Here is a 14085-nt window from a genome sequence, read left to right on the forward strand (position 1 = left end):
GTGTTGCAAATTAAAGTTTCATAATAAGTACTAGTATTTTTTCAGTACTTATTATATCCTGGGTGCTATGCCAAACTTTTTAATATTAAAATTTGTATTAAATATTTTGAACTAATAGTAAGAAATGTCAATGTCCAAACCACAGAAATTTAAGTGCGAAATGTCAATGTCCAAACCACAGAAATTTAAGCGCTTGGCCTTTTTGCTTAAGATGACACTTTTAAAGAAATAAAACATCAAATTCAGCTAAAGCCCACTTATCCCAGCTCCTTCATTTCCTCCTTAGGCTAAATATCCTGATTTTTTAATGTCTCACTCCACTTATATTTAGTTATTTTTAAAGTATAACTGTATTAATGCAATTTATATTTTTCACCAAATATTTTGATATTTACCCATGCTGACACATGTGGATCTGGTTGATTCACATTAGCTTCTACATTGAACTTCATTTTAAGGATAAGTCTCAGTTGATCAATTGCAGGTAGGCTGTTTCTATTTTTTTTTTTTTTTTTGCTTTTTAACATTGAGTGTTAAGAACCAATCTCATGCTTCTTGTGCACATGTGCAACTTTTTCTATTTTCTTTCCTTTAAATGTAATTTTCGGGTCAGAAGGTATGCACCCTCCAACTTCACTAGGTAGTGTCAAAATTTTCAAATGATTGTATCAATTTATATATCTACCAGAAAGGTCTAATTTCTTTTGCCCATTTTTTTCCTTGTTATTTTTCTTATTGATATTTCCTAACATTCTTTTGGATGGTCTTCCAATACAAGTATATCCTTCCAATTTATCACTTGATGTTTCACTTTGTTTACTGTGTTTTTTTGTCATAAAAATTATCTTAATGATGTGAAGAATTTTACCAGTATTTTCCTTCAAGGCTTGTGCCTTTTGTGTCTTGAAAAGGCATTTTCTACCCCATGTTGTAAACACATTTCTTCTGTATTTTCTTCTAAGTGTTAAAACACTTTCCACTTCACATTTATGCCTTCAAACCATCTAGAATATTTTTTTGTGTATGCTGTTAAGAGAATCTTATTTTCTTTTTGCAAAGAGACAGTCATTAAAAAAAAAAAGTTCATTCTGCCACCAATGACTTTTAAAGCTCTCTCTGCCACACAACATGCTTTCATATACAAGTGGTCCTACTTCTAGGCTCTTAATTTTGGTCTACTGGTCTATCCTTGTCTGTTGATACCAAATAGCTTAAATCATTTGTGCTTTGTATTTAAGCCTCAGTATCAGATAGGGTCCTTCCTAATTACTGTTTTTCATAATTGCTTTGGCTCTTCTTGCTCTTTAATCCATGTAAATTTTAAGATTAGCTACATCTCCCATGTGTCTTTTAAAAAGCATAGCCCTTTCTTAATTTGTTGACTGATGAAGCTACTGACATTTCTCAGTTTTGTGGTCAAATCTTTTAGTATTCCATCGCTGATCATACAAGTAAGTGGTTATTAGCAAAGAGGGGAGGGGAGCTGTGTGAAAAAAAATTAGGATTTGTAGTTATTTGCTTTTCCAAATTAATTTGATGAGGCTGAGAATAGTTTAAGACTTCCCAACCATGAGCATATGATTCTCCATTTTTCTTTTATGTTAATAGATAACAATTTTTCCAAGAAAGGTCTTAACATATTTTTGCCAATTCCTTTTTTTTTTTAAGCTATTTCTTGCATTTATTCTTCTGGGCCACTAGTGTGGCTTATCCTTTAATTTACCTATGCTAATAAATGTTTTTAGAGCTGTATATGTGGGTGTGTTGCATTCAAGCCTCTTTACTTTTTGTTGTTCTTCAGGTGACCATCTGTTTCCTCCAGTAATTATTATACTGAACATGGGGGCAATACTTTTCTTGAGATAAACAGGGGAAATCCACAGATGCTGGATGGAAATGGTATTTTCTCACCCTAAGGTTGGGGCGAGAAAAGGAGACTATTACACCCTCCCGAAGCTTTCGGAAGAAGCCTCTCTGATGGATCCTTTTTTTTCTGCTCAAGCCCTTCCCCCACCTTCAAAGCAGGGAACACTCAACCCATCCCCTTCACACCAGTCAGAAATTCATAGATACTGAAATGCTAATTCTCTGACCTCTGTTGCTGAGCTCTGAAGGTGCTCAAGTTTGCTTCTTCCACCCCTAGGGGAAGAAGTCCAATTCTCTGAGAGCTAGTAGTAGATTTAAAAACAAGGGCAAGTAAGTACATTAAAGCTAAGGATGGAAGCCATTATCATCCCCAAGTCTCTACTTTTCAATTGGTCGGTGGTAAAAATGAACGCTATCTATGGGTTTTGGGTTTTGTTTCTGTAGCTTTGTGGTTGGCTGGCCAAATCTCCACTGTTGTTCAAAACATACGAATGACATTTTGGGGAGCCAGAGGATAGGAGATTCTGCAGAGTCCCAAAAAGAGAGGCCAGCACTATCCATTTGCTTTTTTAGATTTACCAAGTGAGCAGAGCATTCTTTACATAACCAACTGATCTATGTGTTTTCCTCTTGTTGGTTGTTGGATTTTTAACACTGGGAACGCTGAGATTGTTTGAAAGACACCCTGATACCTTAAGAATAGTATAAGCCAATCCCTCCCATTCTCCCTCCAAAAATCTAGTTGGTTCAAAATGGGCAGAATGATCCATTTTTCCACTTTAGGTGGGCAGATGTTTGTGAAAGAGCCTAGAACTGTTTGCCTCATTTATCAGAAAATTTACAAGGAAAGAAGCCTTTGGGAGAATTTCTACTTTTAAATATAAGAAGACTAGTACGCAGGTTCAAGTTATACTTTTAACATGAGCTTGTTGAAAGAAACGTTAACAATTCCAAAACGCAATTAAACGAGTTTTAACTTTTTCCTCCCAAAAGCATGAAAAAGTAATGGAGAGGAAGTCAACAATAAATTCTTAAAAGGCAAAAAATAATAATAATAACTCTTCCTCGTACTAGTCCTTGGGACAGGTTCTTCTTTTCGTTGGCTTCTTTGAGAACAAATTTTGGTCCCAAGTCTGTACGTCCTTAGTATCTGCTCCGGCCTTCCCCTCTCTCACTTCCAAGGCGGCCTCCGCCCCTGGGGGCCCTACGGCCCGAACGGCTATAGGAATCACGCGGAGGCGGGCACCCCCTCTCCATGGACGGAGGCAGCCCGCGATCTGGCCGGCCCACCCGGTCTCGGCCTCGCGAGTAGCGGTCGCTCCGGCTGCTGCCATAGCTGTCGCGCCCGCCGCCGTAGGCGTCGGGGGAGCAGCCCCGGTACTCCTCGTAGCGGCCTCCTCCGCCGTAAGATGGCGGTGGGCCCCGAGCCGAGGCGGCGCCGCGCGGATCCCCGTAGCTCTCGAAGGGGTCTCGGTAGGAGCCTCCGCTTGAATGATCCGCGTAGTCACGGTCGCGACCCCCGTAGCCGTCTCGGTCGCCGTAGCCTCTCGACGGGCAGTCGTCGCGGGCACTGGAGTGGCCGTAGTCGCGGTAGGTGTACTCTCTGGGCGAGGGGGCGAAGTCGCGGGCGCTCGGGTAGTCGCGGCTCGAGTAGCTGTCGCGGGGCGAGTAGCCCTCCTCCCGGGGGCCCAGATAGGGGTCGCGGCGCGGGGCTGGCGGCTCCCGGCGCGGCGGGCCCCCGTAGCCATCGCGCCCACGCGCGGTTGGAGCCCGCCCGCGCATCCCGCCGCCGCTGCGGCCCAGGCCCGACGGCGCGGCCCTCTTCGGGGGCGGGCCGGCCCTGCGCGGCGGCGGCCCGCGCTTCATGGGCAGCGGGGCCCTCGAGGGCCGCAGGTCGAAGTCCCCCGCGTAGCCGCCGTCGTCGGCGGGCCCACCCCGGGAGGGAGGTCGCCGCGGGCCGCCGCCGCGGGTCCCGCGCAGGCCTCTCGGGCGACCGCGGCTGCGGGGCAGCGGCGGCCCGCGCCGGCTGCTCTCGTACGCCGGCTTGGTGGCCTGGGCCACCTTGATGGCCTTACCATCTAGGGACTTGCCATTCATATCTCGGGCGGCGGCCTTGGCGTCTGCGGGGCTCTCGAAGGTGACGAACGCGAAGCCCCTGGACTTGCTGGTCTCTCGGTCTTTCATGAGGAGCACCTCGATGATGCGGCCATACTTCCCAAACGCGGCCTCGAGGGCTTTCTCGTCGGTTTCGGGGTTGAGGCCCCCGATGAAAAGCTTCCCCGGGCGGTCGGCCTCGACCATGTCTGCGCGTCGAGCGGTCTGTGGCGGCGGGAGGCGAAGCCGCGGCGCGCCCGTCGCGCCCTGCGAAGCCGCTCGCCCGCTCGCCGACGGCGGCTCCTACCGGTCGGGCGGCGCGCTGTCGCCGAGTCCCGGAACCGCAGGCGCAGGCGGAACGCTCCGGTCTGAGCCCCTCGGAGCCGGTTCCCGCCGCCCGGCCTGGCTCCTGCTCCTTGTGATTGGCTGGTTGTCTCCGGGGGGCGGTTCCGCCGTCGGGCAGGTGCGGTTTTGTGCCTCCGTCCGTCCGCGACTTCCGGCTCTGTGACCCTGAGCCTAGGCCTGCCGTCCTTGCTGGGCCGCCGAAGGGGAGAGCCGTTAAGTGGGAGACGACTTTTCCCAGCACTCTTAAGAGTATGATGCGTTCTAAGTCAAGTTACCCAAACCGCTTTCAAACAAACAAAAAGTAATGTAAAAATTGAACACGCCGTTTGTACGTGAAATGTGAGAAAAGTAAGAGTTCCTTCTTGGAAGGTGCCTTGGCAGTGGGCTGGCTACCGAGGGGTGCGGGACCCGGAAGGCGAGGGGCTCGTTCTTCCGAGGTACCGGGTATTTTCTCGTCCCTTCACCATTTTCTTCACATTACAACCTGCGAAAGCAGTACCTGGGCTTGCGCAGCACACCTCAGCAAAGCATAACGTTTTCAGTTCATGGAAATAAATTTACACCCATATATTTCTTCCTTATGATGCTCTCTGGAAACAAGTGTGGAAAGTACAACTGGTAAGTTTCTTTGCTTGAAACAGCGAATCTAAAATTGATTTGTTTGTTTAGTGTGTTTTGGAGCCGTTTGTTAAAAAAAAAAAAAAAAAACGGTAAAATTTCCCCGGGGGCCGGCGCCCTGGCTCACTTGGTTAATCCTCTGACTGCGGCACCAGCATCCCGTATGGGCGCCGGGTTCTGTCCCAGTTGCCCCTCTTCCAGTCCAGCTCTCTGCTGTGGCCAGGGAGTGCAGTGGAGGATGGCCCAAGTGCTTGGGCCCTGCACCCCATGGGAGACAAGGAGAAGTACCTGGCTCCTGCCTTCGGATCAGCACAGCTCCGGCCGTAGCAGCCACTTGGCGGGTGAACCAAGGGAAGAAAGACCTTTCTCTTTGTTTCTGTCTCTCTTTCTCAATGTCTGTAACTCTACCTGTCAAATAAATAAATAAAAAACCTTTTAAAAAAATGGTAAAATTTTCCAAAGGCTGTAGTGAATAGTTCAGTTATGAGATGTCTGTCTGTATGTACGTATAAATATATTCATGAGGCCTCCAAAAATTCATGGAAAATGTCTATTAGGAAAAACCTATGCATGGATTTCAAAAATTTTTCTTAACCAGATTAACATTTTTTATTCCATCTTTCCACAAAGTTTTTGAAGTGCCTCATGTGAATATGTATGTGTTACATTGGTTTATTGCACCAGGTTTATATAGTTGAGTTGAAGCAGGCGTTTTTATGTTTCCAACTTAAACAGGAACACTTTTTTTTTTTTTTTTGACAGGCAGAGTGGAGAGTGGACGGTGTGAGGAGAGAGAGACAGAGAGAAAGGTCTTCCTTTTGCCATTGGTTCACCCTCCAATGGCTGCCGCGCGGCGCTGATCCGAAGGCAGGAGCCAGGTGCTTCTCCTGGTCTCCCATGGGGTGTAGGGCCCAAGCACTTGGGCCATCCTCCACTGCACTCCCTGGCCACAGCAGAGAGCTGGCCTGGAAGAGGGGCAACCGGGACAGAATCCGGCGCCCCGACCAGGACTAGAACCCGGTGTGCCGGCGCCGCAAGGCAGAGGATTAGCCTAGTGAGCCGCGGCGCCGGCCCAAACAGGAACACTTTTAAGGCTTTATGATTTAACATGCATGCGTGGAAGTTTAAATGCATCATATTCATGTGATGAATTATGGTAACAGATTTTAATTAATAATATGTTTAGTATTAAAACATTGTGCTTCTAAGGTAAATCCATCTGGGATGTATTGATTTTCTAAAAAACTCTTAAGTACTTCACTTAGAAATGTTATCTTTCTGAGCATGAATTGTATTCATTTCTCTTTATTTTTCCCCCTACTGAAGTGGGGAGATTTTTCCTAAGAGACCCCCTGGCCTGGTGCTTTGAGTGTATTTTAGGTAACCAATAATTTTTTTAGTTTTGAGTCCATGTAGATTTTTAAAAATTTCCTGTTATGTTTTGTAAGATATACTTTTCTAAGAAGTTAATCAAGTTTTGATTAAATTTTCAAATTTATATATAGCTGTGCCTTGATTTTTCTTTAAAAAAATGTTTGCTTGTTTTAAGGGGGGCAGGGTGGAGATCTTTCCTCTGCTGGTTCTCTTCCTAAATGTGTGTAACAGCCAATGCTTGCCCAGGCAGAAGCCAGGAGACTAGAACTAAATCTGGGTATCCTTTTTGGGTGCCAGAGCCCCAAGTTAGTTTAGCCTTCACTTGCTGCCTCCCAGGGAGCACATTAACAGGCAGCTGGAATCAGGCAGTCTGATGTGGGCATCTCAAGTGGCATCTTAATGCTGTGCCATGTGTCTGCCGCTTTTTTTTTTTTTTTGTGACCAGCATGGCTAGAAGTTTGTTGCTTTTCTCTGACTGTTCTTTCAAAAAGACCAGCTTTTAGCCTTCCCTATCCTGCTTTGATTTTCTTCGATGATACTTTGTTTTTTTCCTATATCCTTTAAATTTATAGTTGATATTATTTTTGCTCTGATTTTTTAGGTATGACACTTAGCACATTAAGAATTTTAAATAAATGACTATTCTAATTATTATATCTAAAGTTAAAATTTATTCTCTCTATAGAAGTTAACATGCCCTGAACTGTGATACTTGGTGTTTTCATTGTTATTCAATTGCTAACATTTTTATCATTTTCATTATTTCTCCTTGACCCATGAATTATGCATCTTAATAATAATAATTTGGATTATTTATAATTATCATAATAATTTGGATTATTTAACATGCTGTATTATGATAATTGGTTTTTGTTGAGATTTGCTTCGTGAGCTATTATTCTAAGTATGTGTGTGTGTGTAATGTTCATGTTGAGAAAAAAGTGTATTCTCTAAATATTAGAGTAAAATTATTTATGTATATTGTGATTTTCAAATCTTCCTAGTCCTTTTTATTTAACAGATTTGGCAATCATTGAGAAGTTTAAAAATTTCCCATAATTATGGTTTTGTCAATTTCCTGTTTTTATGTCTATTTTTGCTTTGTGTAATTTAAGGTTGTATTGTGGGATATGTAAAAATTGGGAATTTCTATGTATTTCTGGTGAATGCCTTTTATTCTGTAATGATCCTCATTATTCAAAAGGATCTTTTTTACCATAATCTGTTTAGACTAATACTTGTATCTTTCAGATTTCTTCCTGCCATTCTATTGTGCTTTCTGTTAACCATGCCTTTTTTGCCTTACCTCCTTATTTCTTGCCTTTTCTTACAGAAGATGGTTTATCTTTATTCTTCTTTTTCCTCTATTGCACAAAAAATTATGCCTTCCATTTATTTTATGTGAACATTTTTTTTTTTTGACAGGAAGAGTTAGAGAGAGAGAGAGAGAGAAAGGGAGAAAGGTCTTCCTTCTGTTGGTTCACCCCCCAAATGGCCGCTATGACTAGTGCTGCGCCGATCCGAAGCCAGGAGCCAGCTGCTTCTTCCTGGTCTCCCATTCAGGTGCAGGGTCCAAGCACTTGGGCCATCCTCCACTGCACTCCCGGGCCACAGCAGAGAGCTGGACTGGAAGAGGAGCAACCGGGACAGAATCCAGTGCCCCAACCAGGACTAGAACCCAAGGTGCTGGCACCACAGGCAGAGGATTAGCCAAGTGAGCTGTGGTGCCGGCCATGTAAACATTTTTAGTGAGGACTAATTTACTTATTTTTTAAAGATAGATTTATTTATTTATTTATTTTATTTTATTTTAAAGGCAGATGTTACAGAGAGGCAGATGTTACAGAGAGGCAGGTGGAGAGAGACACAGAGAGACAGAGAGAGAGAGATTGAGAGAGATCTTCCATCAGCTGGCTCACTCTCCAAATAGCCAGGAGCCAGGAGCCAGGAGCTTCTTCTGAGTCTCCCACGTGGGTGCAGGGACCCAAGGACTTGGGCCAACCTCTGCTGCTTTCCCAGGCCATAGCAGAGAGCTGGATCACAAGTGCAGCAGCTGGGACTTGAACCAGTGCCCACATGGGATGCCAGCACTGCAGGCAGCGGCTTCACCCCCTAAGTCACAGGGCTGGCCCCTAATTTACTTAAAACATCTTATGTTTATTGCTTAATTTTTGCATAGGTGTATATCCATGTAACCATGACCCACATAAGATCTGTAACATTTCCACCACCCCAGAGGGTTTCTTTGAGCCTCTTTGAGAACAATATCTCCCTCCCAGAGGCAACTTGGTCTCACCTGCATCAACCATAAATCAGTTTTGCCTGTTCTTGAACTCTATATAAATGGAATAATATAGAAGGAATTCTGTGCTTTATTTCACTCAGCATATATATTTTAAGATTCATCCATGTATTGTACCAGTACGTTGCTCTTTTTATTTTTCTTTTCTTTTATTCCACTTTGAGGAGTGATTCTTGTTTCCTCTATTTGCTATAGTGCCTCTCCCCTCCTCTAAGAATGTCCTTTTGGCTCCAGTCCCCAAATACATTTGCAGTCCATTCACTTATCTACTTCTGCATTGCTACTTTCTTCATACAAACTGTCATCCCTTGCAATATAATAAAAATATACATTATATATTGATATAGAATTCCTAAAAACACTTGGAATTTCCTGACTGATAGGAGTGTCTTTTCTAAGGCATAGTGAATCCCTGAGAACTATACCAGAGTTCAGGCTAATGGAGTGCCTGCCAGTAGAGTTCTTAATAGGTTCAGGATGGGATCTGGTCACCTGAGGAGGGTTAGCCCTTTTGGCACCTCTTCTGCCCCCACATCCCTGGGGAGGAGAGACTAGAAACTGAACCATTTCTGGATGTCTTCATACCAAAGTAAGGGGACAATTGTGTGTGCTCCCTTTTGTCCCAGGGTTCCTCTTGGGTGGACTAGTTTCACAAATGTCCAAGGAGCTCCAAAAGAACTATTACAATTCAATAGTATTTGTTATAAATTTTTTCTAGTAATTTAAAACAGACAGTATTAGACTGTAGGGGCAAAACAGGGGTTTGAGAGCTAAGGTATAGCTCTGTATTCTTAATTAGTAGTACTTTACATATGAGGGTACTTCAAAAAGTTTGTGGAAAAATGAATTTAAAAAGTTCATTTTGGTGCATAATTGTTTTAAATTGATGAATAGTTTTCATAATATATGTTTTTCCATGAGGTTTTGAAGACCTTTTGTATTTTTAACTACTGGTAGTTGCCAAAGAAGCCTGTGACTTTATCCCAAACTCAAGAGTATACTTAGAAAGATAAGAATCAAGACTTGTTCTCATGGTGCCTCCGGAGCACTGGGAACAATTCCAACTCACCGACAGATACTCAAATGGTCAAGAAAACTGGAGACAGAGGTTTTGTGGCTCTCTGAAATATTCAGTTGTCACATCCAAGAGTCTAGTTATGGTTCTGACTCACATCTGACATTATTAAAATGTCAAGATATAAAATATAAATGTAGTAACTGAGTCAACTCCAACTAAGACAAGGTAGCAGGTTTTTAAAGGCAGGACAGGAAGGGAACTATAGGGGGCCATGGGGATTGGAAAAGAGACAGTCAAAAGGTAATGGGGCTTTAGGGACTTGGGAACATACAGGAGGAAGGTAAGTGGGAAATTACTGAAAATGGTTTAACAGTGTGAATTGAGAACAGTGGGCATTTAGCAGTTTGGCAGCACTGCATTTTCTGGAGCAAACAGTAAAGGAGCTTGAGTTACCTTAAGGGATAAGGCTTAGTACAGGTGAAAGCCAGGCGAAAGTTGGTCAAGTCTGTTTGGATAGTGTTGAGGAAAGTCCTTTGTTCTCATGGAAGTTCACAGGGTGATAGAATAGTCTGAGCCTGTGAACTGTGTGCCTCCTTCACCCCCAACTGCCCCATTAAACTACTGGGAATTTGAACTAGAGAATTTCCATTTGAGGTGATTATCAGCTTACTCTCAGACATTAATTGAGGCTGCCCCTTGTCTGAAGGACATAAAATAGTCTTACCACTTTATACCCATTAGGATGATTATTGTGTGTGCACAGACACAAAAATATGGAGAAATTGGAGAAAGGAAGGGAATGTATTATGATGCAACTATTATGGAAAAGAAAATTGGTAATTCTTAAATATATCAGAAATAGAATTACCATGTGATCAAACAAATCCATTTTTGGGCATATGACCAATTGTATTAAAAGCAGAGTCTCAGCGCTGGCGCTGTGGTCCAGCGGGTTTAAAGCCTTGGCTTACAGTGCCGGCATCCCATCTGGGCTGGTTCAAATCCCTGCTGCACCACTTCCCATCCAGCTCCCTGCTAATGTGCCTGGGAAAGCAGCAGAGGATGGCCAAAGTCCTTGGACCCCTGCACTCATGTGGGAGACCCAGAAGAGGCTCCTGGCTTCGGATCAGCTCATCTCCAGCTGTTGTGGCCATTTCAGGAGTGAACCAGCAGATGAAAGATCTGTTCCTACCTCTCAGTAACTCTTTCAAATAAAAAAAATAAATTTTTTTAAATAGCAGTGTCTTAGATATTTGGATACCTATGTACATAGCAACATTACTCTTAATAGCCAGTAAGTGGAAGCATCATACATGTCCACTGACAGATGAACAGATTTTTTTTAAAAAATGTAATACATAGGGCTGGCACTGTGGCATAGTGGATTAGGCCTCCACCTGCTGCGCTAGATGCTGGTTCAAGTCCCTGCTGCACCACTTCCCATCCAGCTCTCTGCCAATGTGCCTGGGAAAGCAGCAGAGGATGGCCAAAGTTTTTGGGCCCCTGCATCCATGTGGGAGACCCTGAAGATGCTTCTGGCTCTGGCTTCAGACTGGCCCAGCTCCGGCTATTGTGGCCCTTTGGGGAGTGAACCAGTAGATGGAAGACCCCTCTCTCCATCTCTCCCTCTATCTGTAACTCTCTCAAATATTTTTTTAAATTTAATACATGCACAATGGAATGTTACTCAGCCTTAAGAAGGAAGAAAATCGTGATACATGCTAAAATGTGATTGACTCTTAATGATATTACAGTTAAGTGAAATAAGCCAGACAGAAAAAGACAAAGATTTTTAGTATAGTCAAATGTTTTTAGGATCCCCAGGGATTGAGTTTCCTGGTTCAGCTTCCAGATACATGGTGGGACCTCATGGCTCTGGACTCCAGCACATGGTTCCTTGACAGTGAGGAGGGAGCTTCCTTGTCAGTTTGCAGCGTGGAAACCCATTAATGTTTTGTAAAATTAACTTAATTCTTAAAAGTATGTAAAATCAAATAAAATTAACAATCTTAACCATTTTTAGATGTGTAGTTCAGTAGCATAAAGTACATTTATATTGTTAGGAAATCAAAGAACTCTTCACCTTGCAAAACTCTACTCATTAAACCACTCCTTATTCTCCCCTGCCCTGGCCACTACCTTCCTATTTCCTGTCTATAAATCTGACTACCACGCACCGCCTCCTGGGAACCCAAGGATTAATCATCCTCCATTTTTCCTGTAATTCAGAGGTATCTGTTATTCCAGTTAATAACAAGCGTCCAACTTTGGGGAATCCACTTCTGCCTCTCTTTAGGAGGGTGGCTTCAGAAATAGGGACTTCAGTTTTACTTATGAGTGGTGAGAGTGCCCCCACCACACAAAGAACTCAAAACTGAAAGGAGTGTGAGCAGTTGCTGCATCTAAGCGCTGTCCAGCGTCCTGCTTTCTCTGGAGAGGGAGACCAGGCTTGGGCTCACATCCTTTCCAGCCGCGTCCCCACTCCTACCAGGCGCCGCACACCGAACTTCAAGGCGCCCGGGTAAGGCGCACAAACCTGGGGAGCCCAGGAGTAGGCTCTGCCGGCAGCTGCTGTGGTACGGAGCCAAGGACAGGGCTGTCCCCATGCCCACACCCCAAAAGCCAAGCCCTTGGGCTGCGCAGAGCCCTGAGGGCGCCCCTAGTGGCTTCTTCTCCTTGAGAATCAGAACTGGGGACCACTCGACTCCAGCCTCCCTTTGAGCCTTGTCTGAAGACCTCAGCTGCACTCAATTAAAGCAATAAATCTCAAGAGCCAACTAGAAACACGAGGTGCCCTGCAGTAGAATCAGGGGACTCCAGCTGGATGTGGAGATTGCAACCTTGTCGTCTCCAGAGTCCATTCCAAGGCTGCAGGAGTTGGCAGGGTTTTCCGTGGTAAAAAAATCACCCACATAGAGTGCCTTTGCAATTAGAAAATAAAACACATATTCCCCAAAAAGAACAGCTTATTTTTGCTTATCGAATGACAGTCCCCAATTTACAGAGAGCCTTCAATGAACTTACACTGTGATGAGGGAGAAAGACAACATGAAATAAATAATTACACCTCTGGGAGAATGGGAGGAAAGAAAACAAAAAACCATGATGTCTTTTAAGGAAGAGGAGGTGATGCTAGTAAGAGACTGTACAATCTCTGGGAGGAGGTGGTATTTAAACTGCAATCTAAGGGATGGTCTAGAGCCAGCTCTAGGAGTGGAGAGATGATTGTGCTGAGAAGGTAAGCTATGCCAAGGTCTGAGTTATGAATTAAGAAGTGAGAGGGGATCGTGACACATTGGAAAGAACTACCTTATTCAGCCTTTTGAATAAGAAGAACTTGGTCCAGCTGTAATGTCACCTACTTACTCTTTCATTAGTTCAAAAAATACTGAGCATCTATTACAAGGCAGGCATTGTACTAGGTGTTGGAGATTCTAAAGACAAACAGTAAAAGCGATGGTTTAAACAACCAATTACATCTGAAGGAGGCAAAAGTACTAACTGTAGGAGAGTGTCATGTTTGTACTTTTCCCTGTTGTTATAAAGGAATCTGTTGTTACCCCTTTCTCTGCTCTTAAATAAGGATAGTATCCATGAAGAGCTACAGAAAACAAAATAAAAAACATAAATATTAGAGAGAATAGTATGTACAAAGGAAAACGGACAAAATGATGAGAACAAAGCAGTATGTTTGAAATTGGTGGTGTCCACTATTTACCTCATGTCTAGGGGGCCAAGATGAAGCTGAATATAACACAGTAGAGGTCAAAGGAGGGAGAGATTTGAATATAGGAGGAACCTTAAAGGTCATGTACAATGCATATGATGAAGAAACTATGCATGGATTTCAAAAACGTTTTGCACCAAAACTCATCTTTTAATTCCATTTTCCACAAGTTATTTAAACTATCTTCCTATACATTTCTGTCTTAAAAGAAAACCACTTTGACAGTGGTGTGGAGGATAGAGTAGAATGCAGTGAAATAATCCATGAGACTAGACAGAAAATGTAAAAAAAAATTGTGGTAAGGAGATTGGAAGAAAGCAAGCTTTTCCCCTAGGGTTTTCCTGTATAATCTGCTCTTTCACTTACAGTGTGCATTGATGGGAAGGTATGTATAGATGCTGCACATTCTCCTCTCTCTTCCTAAATTTACCCCAAGTTCATTTTCTTCAGGCTAAGAATTAAAGGTGTTATGAGACATAAGTAGCATTTTTAGCCTTACAGAGATAAGTTGGGTATGAAAATACTAATTATCACATCAAAGTTCATAACTTATTGTAACAGCACTAAGTGTCACATCTTTTTAGATTCAGAGGTCATTTTCTCTAATTCATTCCATATTCCCTTATTTTCTACCTTCTATAATTGTACTTACCAAACAATTCAGACCTCAACTCTTCAGTAACAGACTATGGAGAGGGCCATCTGTGACCCTGACCTCTTCCCCCAAGTTAAGCTTATAAT

At 43.4% G+C, this 14085-nt stretch overlaps 1 protein-coding gene across 1 annotated transcript; it reads right to left on the reverse strand.

The window, feature by feature from the left end:
* Positions 1-2767: 2767 nt before the first annotated feature.
* Positions 2768-4605, reverse strand: RBMXL2 (RBMX like 2). The gene has a single exon (XM_051823694.3). It carries the CDS (start codon positions 4165-4167, stop codon positions 3010-3012), a length of 1158 nt encoding a protein of 385 aa, XP_051679654.1. The 5' UTR covers positions 4168-4605; the 3' UTR covers positions 2768-3009.
* Positions 4606-14085: the final 9480 nt, after the last annotated feature.

The sequence above is a fragment of the Oryctolagus cuniculus genome, chromosome 1, assembly GCF_051225735.1.
Source record: "Oryctolagus cuniculus isolate XC-2025 breed Fujian yellow rabbit chromosome 1, ASM5122573v1, whole genome shotgun sequence".
Classification (NCBI taxonomy): domain Eukaryota; kingdom Metazoa; phylum Chordata; class Mammalia; order Lagomorpha; family Leporidae; genus Oryctolagus; species Oryctolagus cuniculus.

What these genes read in the sequence shown, in the direction of transcription:
- RBMXL2 (XM_051823694.3), bottom strand. Translation starts at nt 4,167, where the DNA reads ATGGTCGAGGCCGACCGCCCGGGGAAGCTTTTCATCGGGGGCCTCAAC.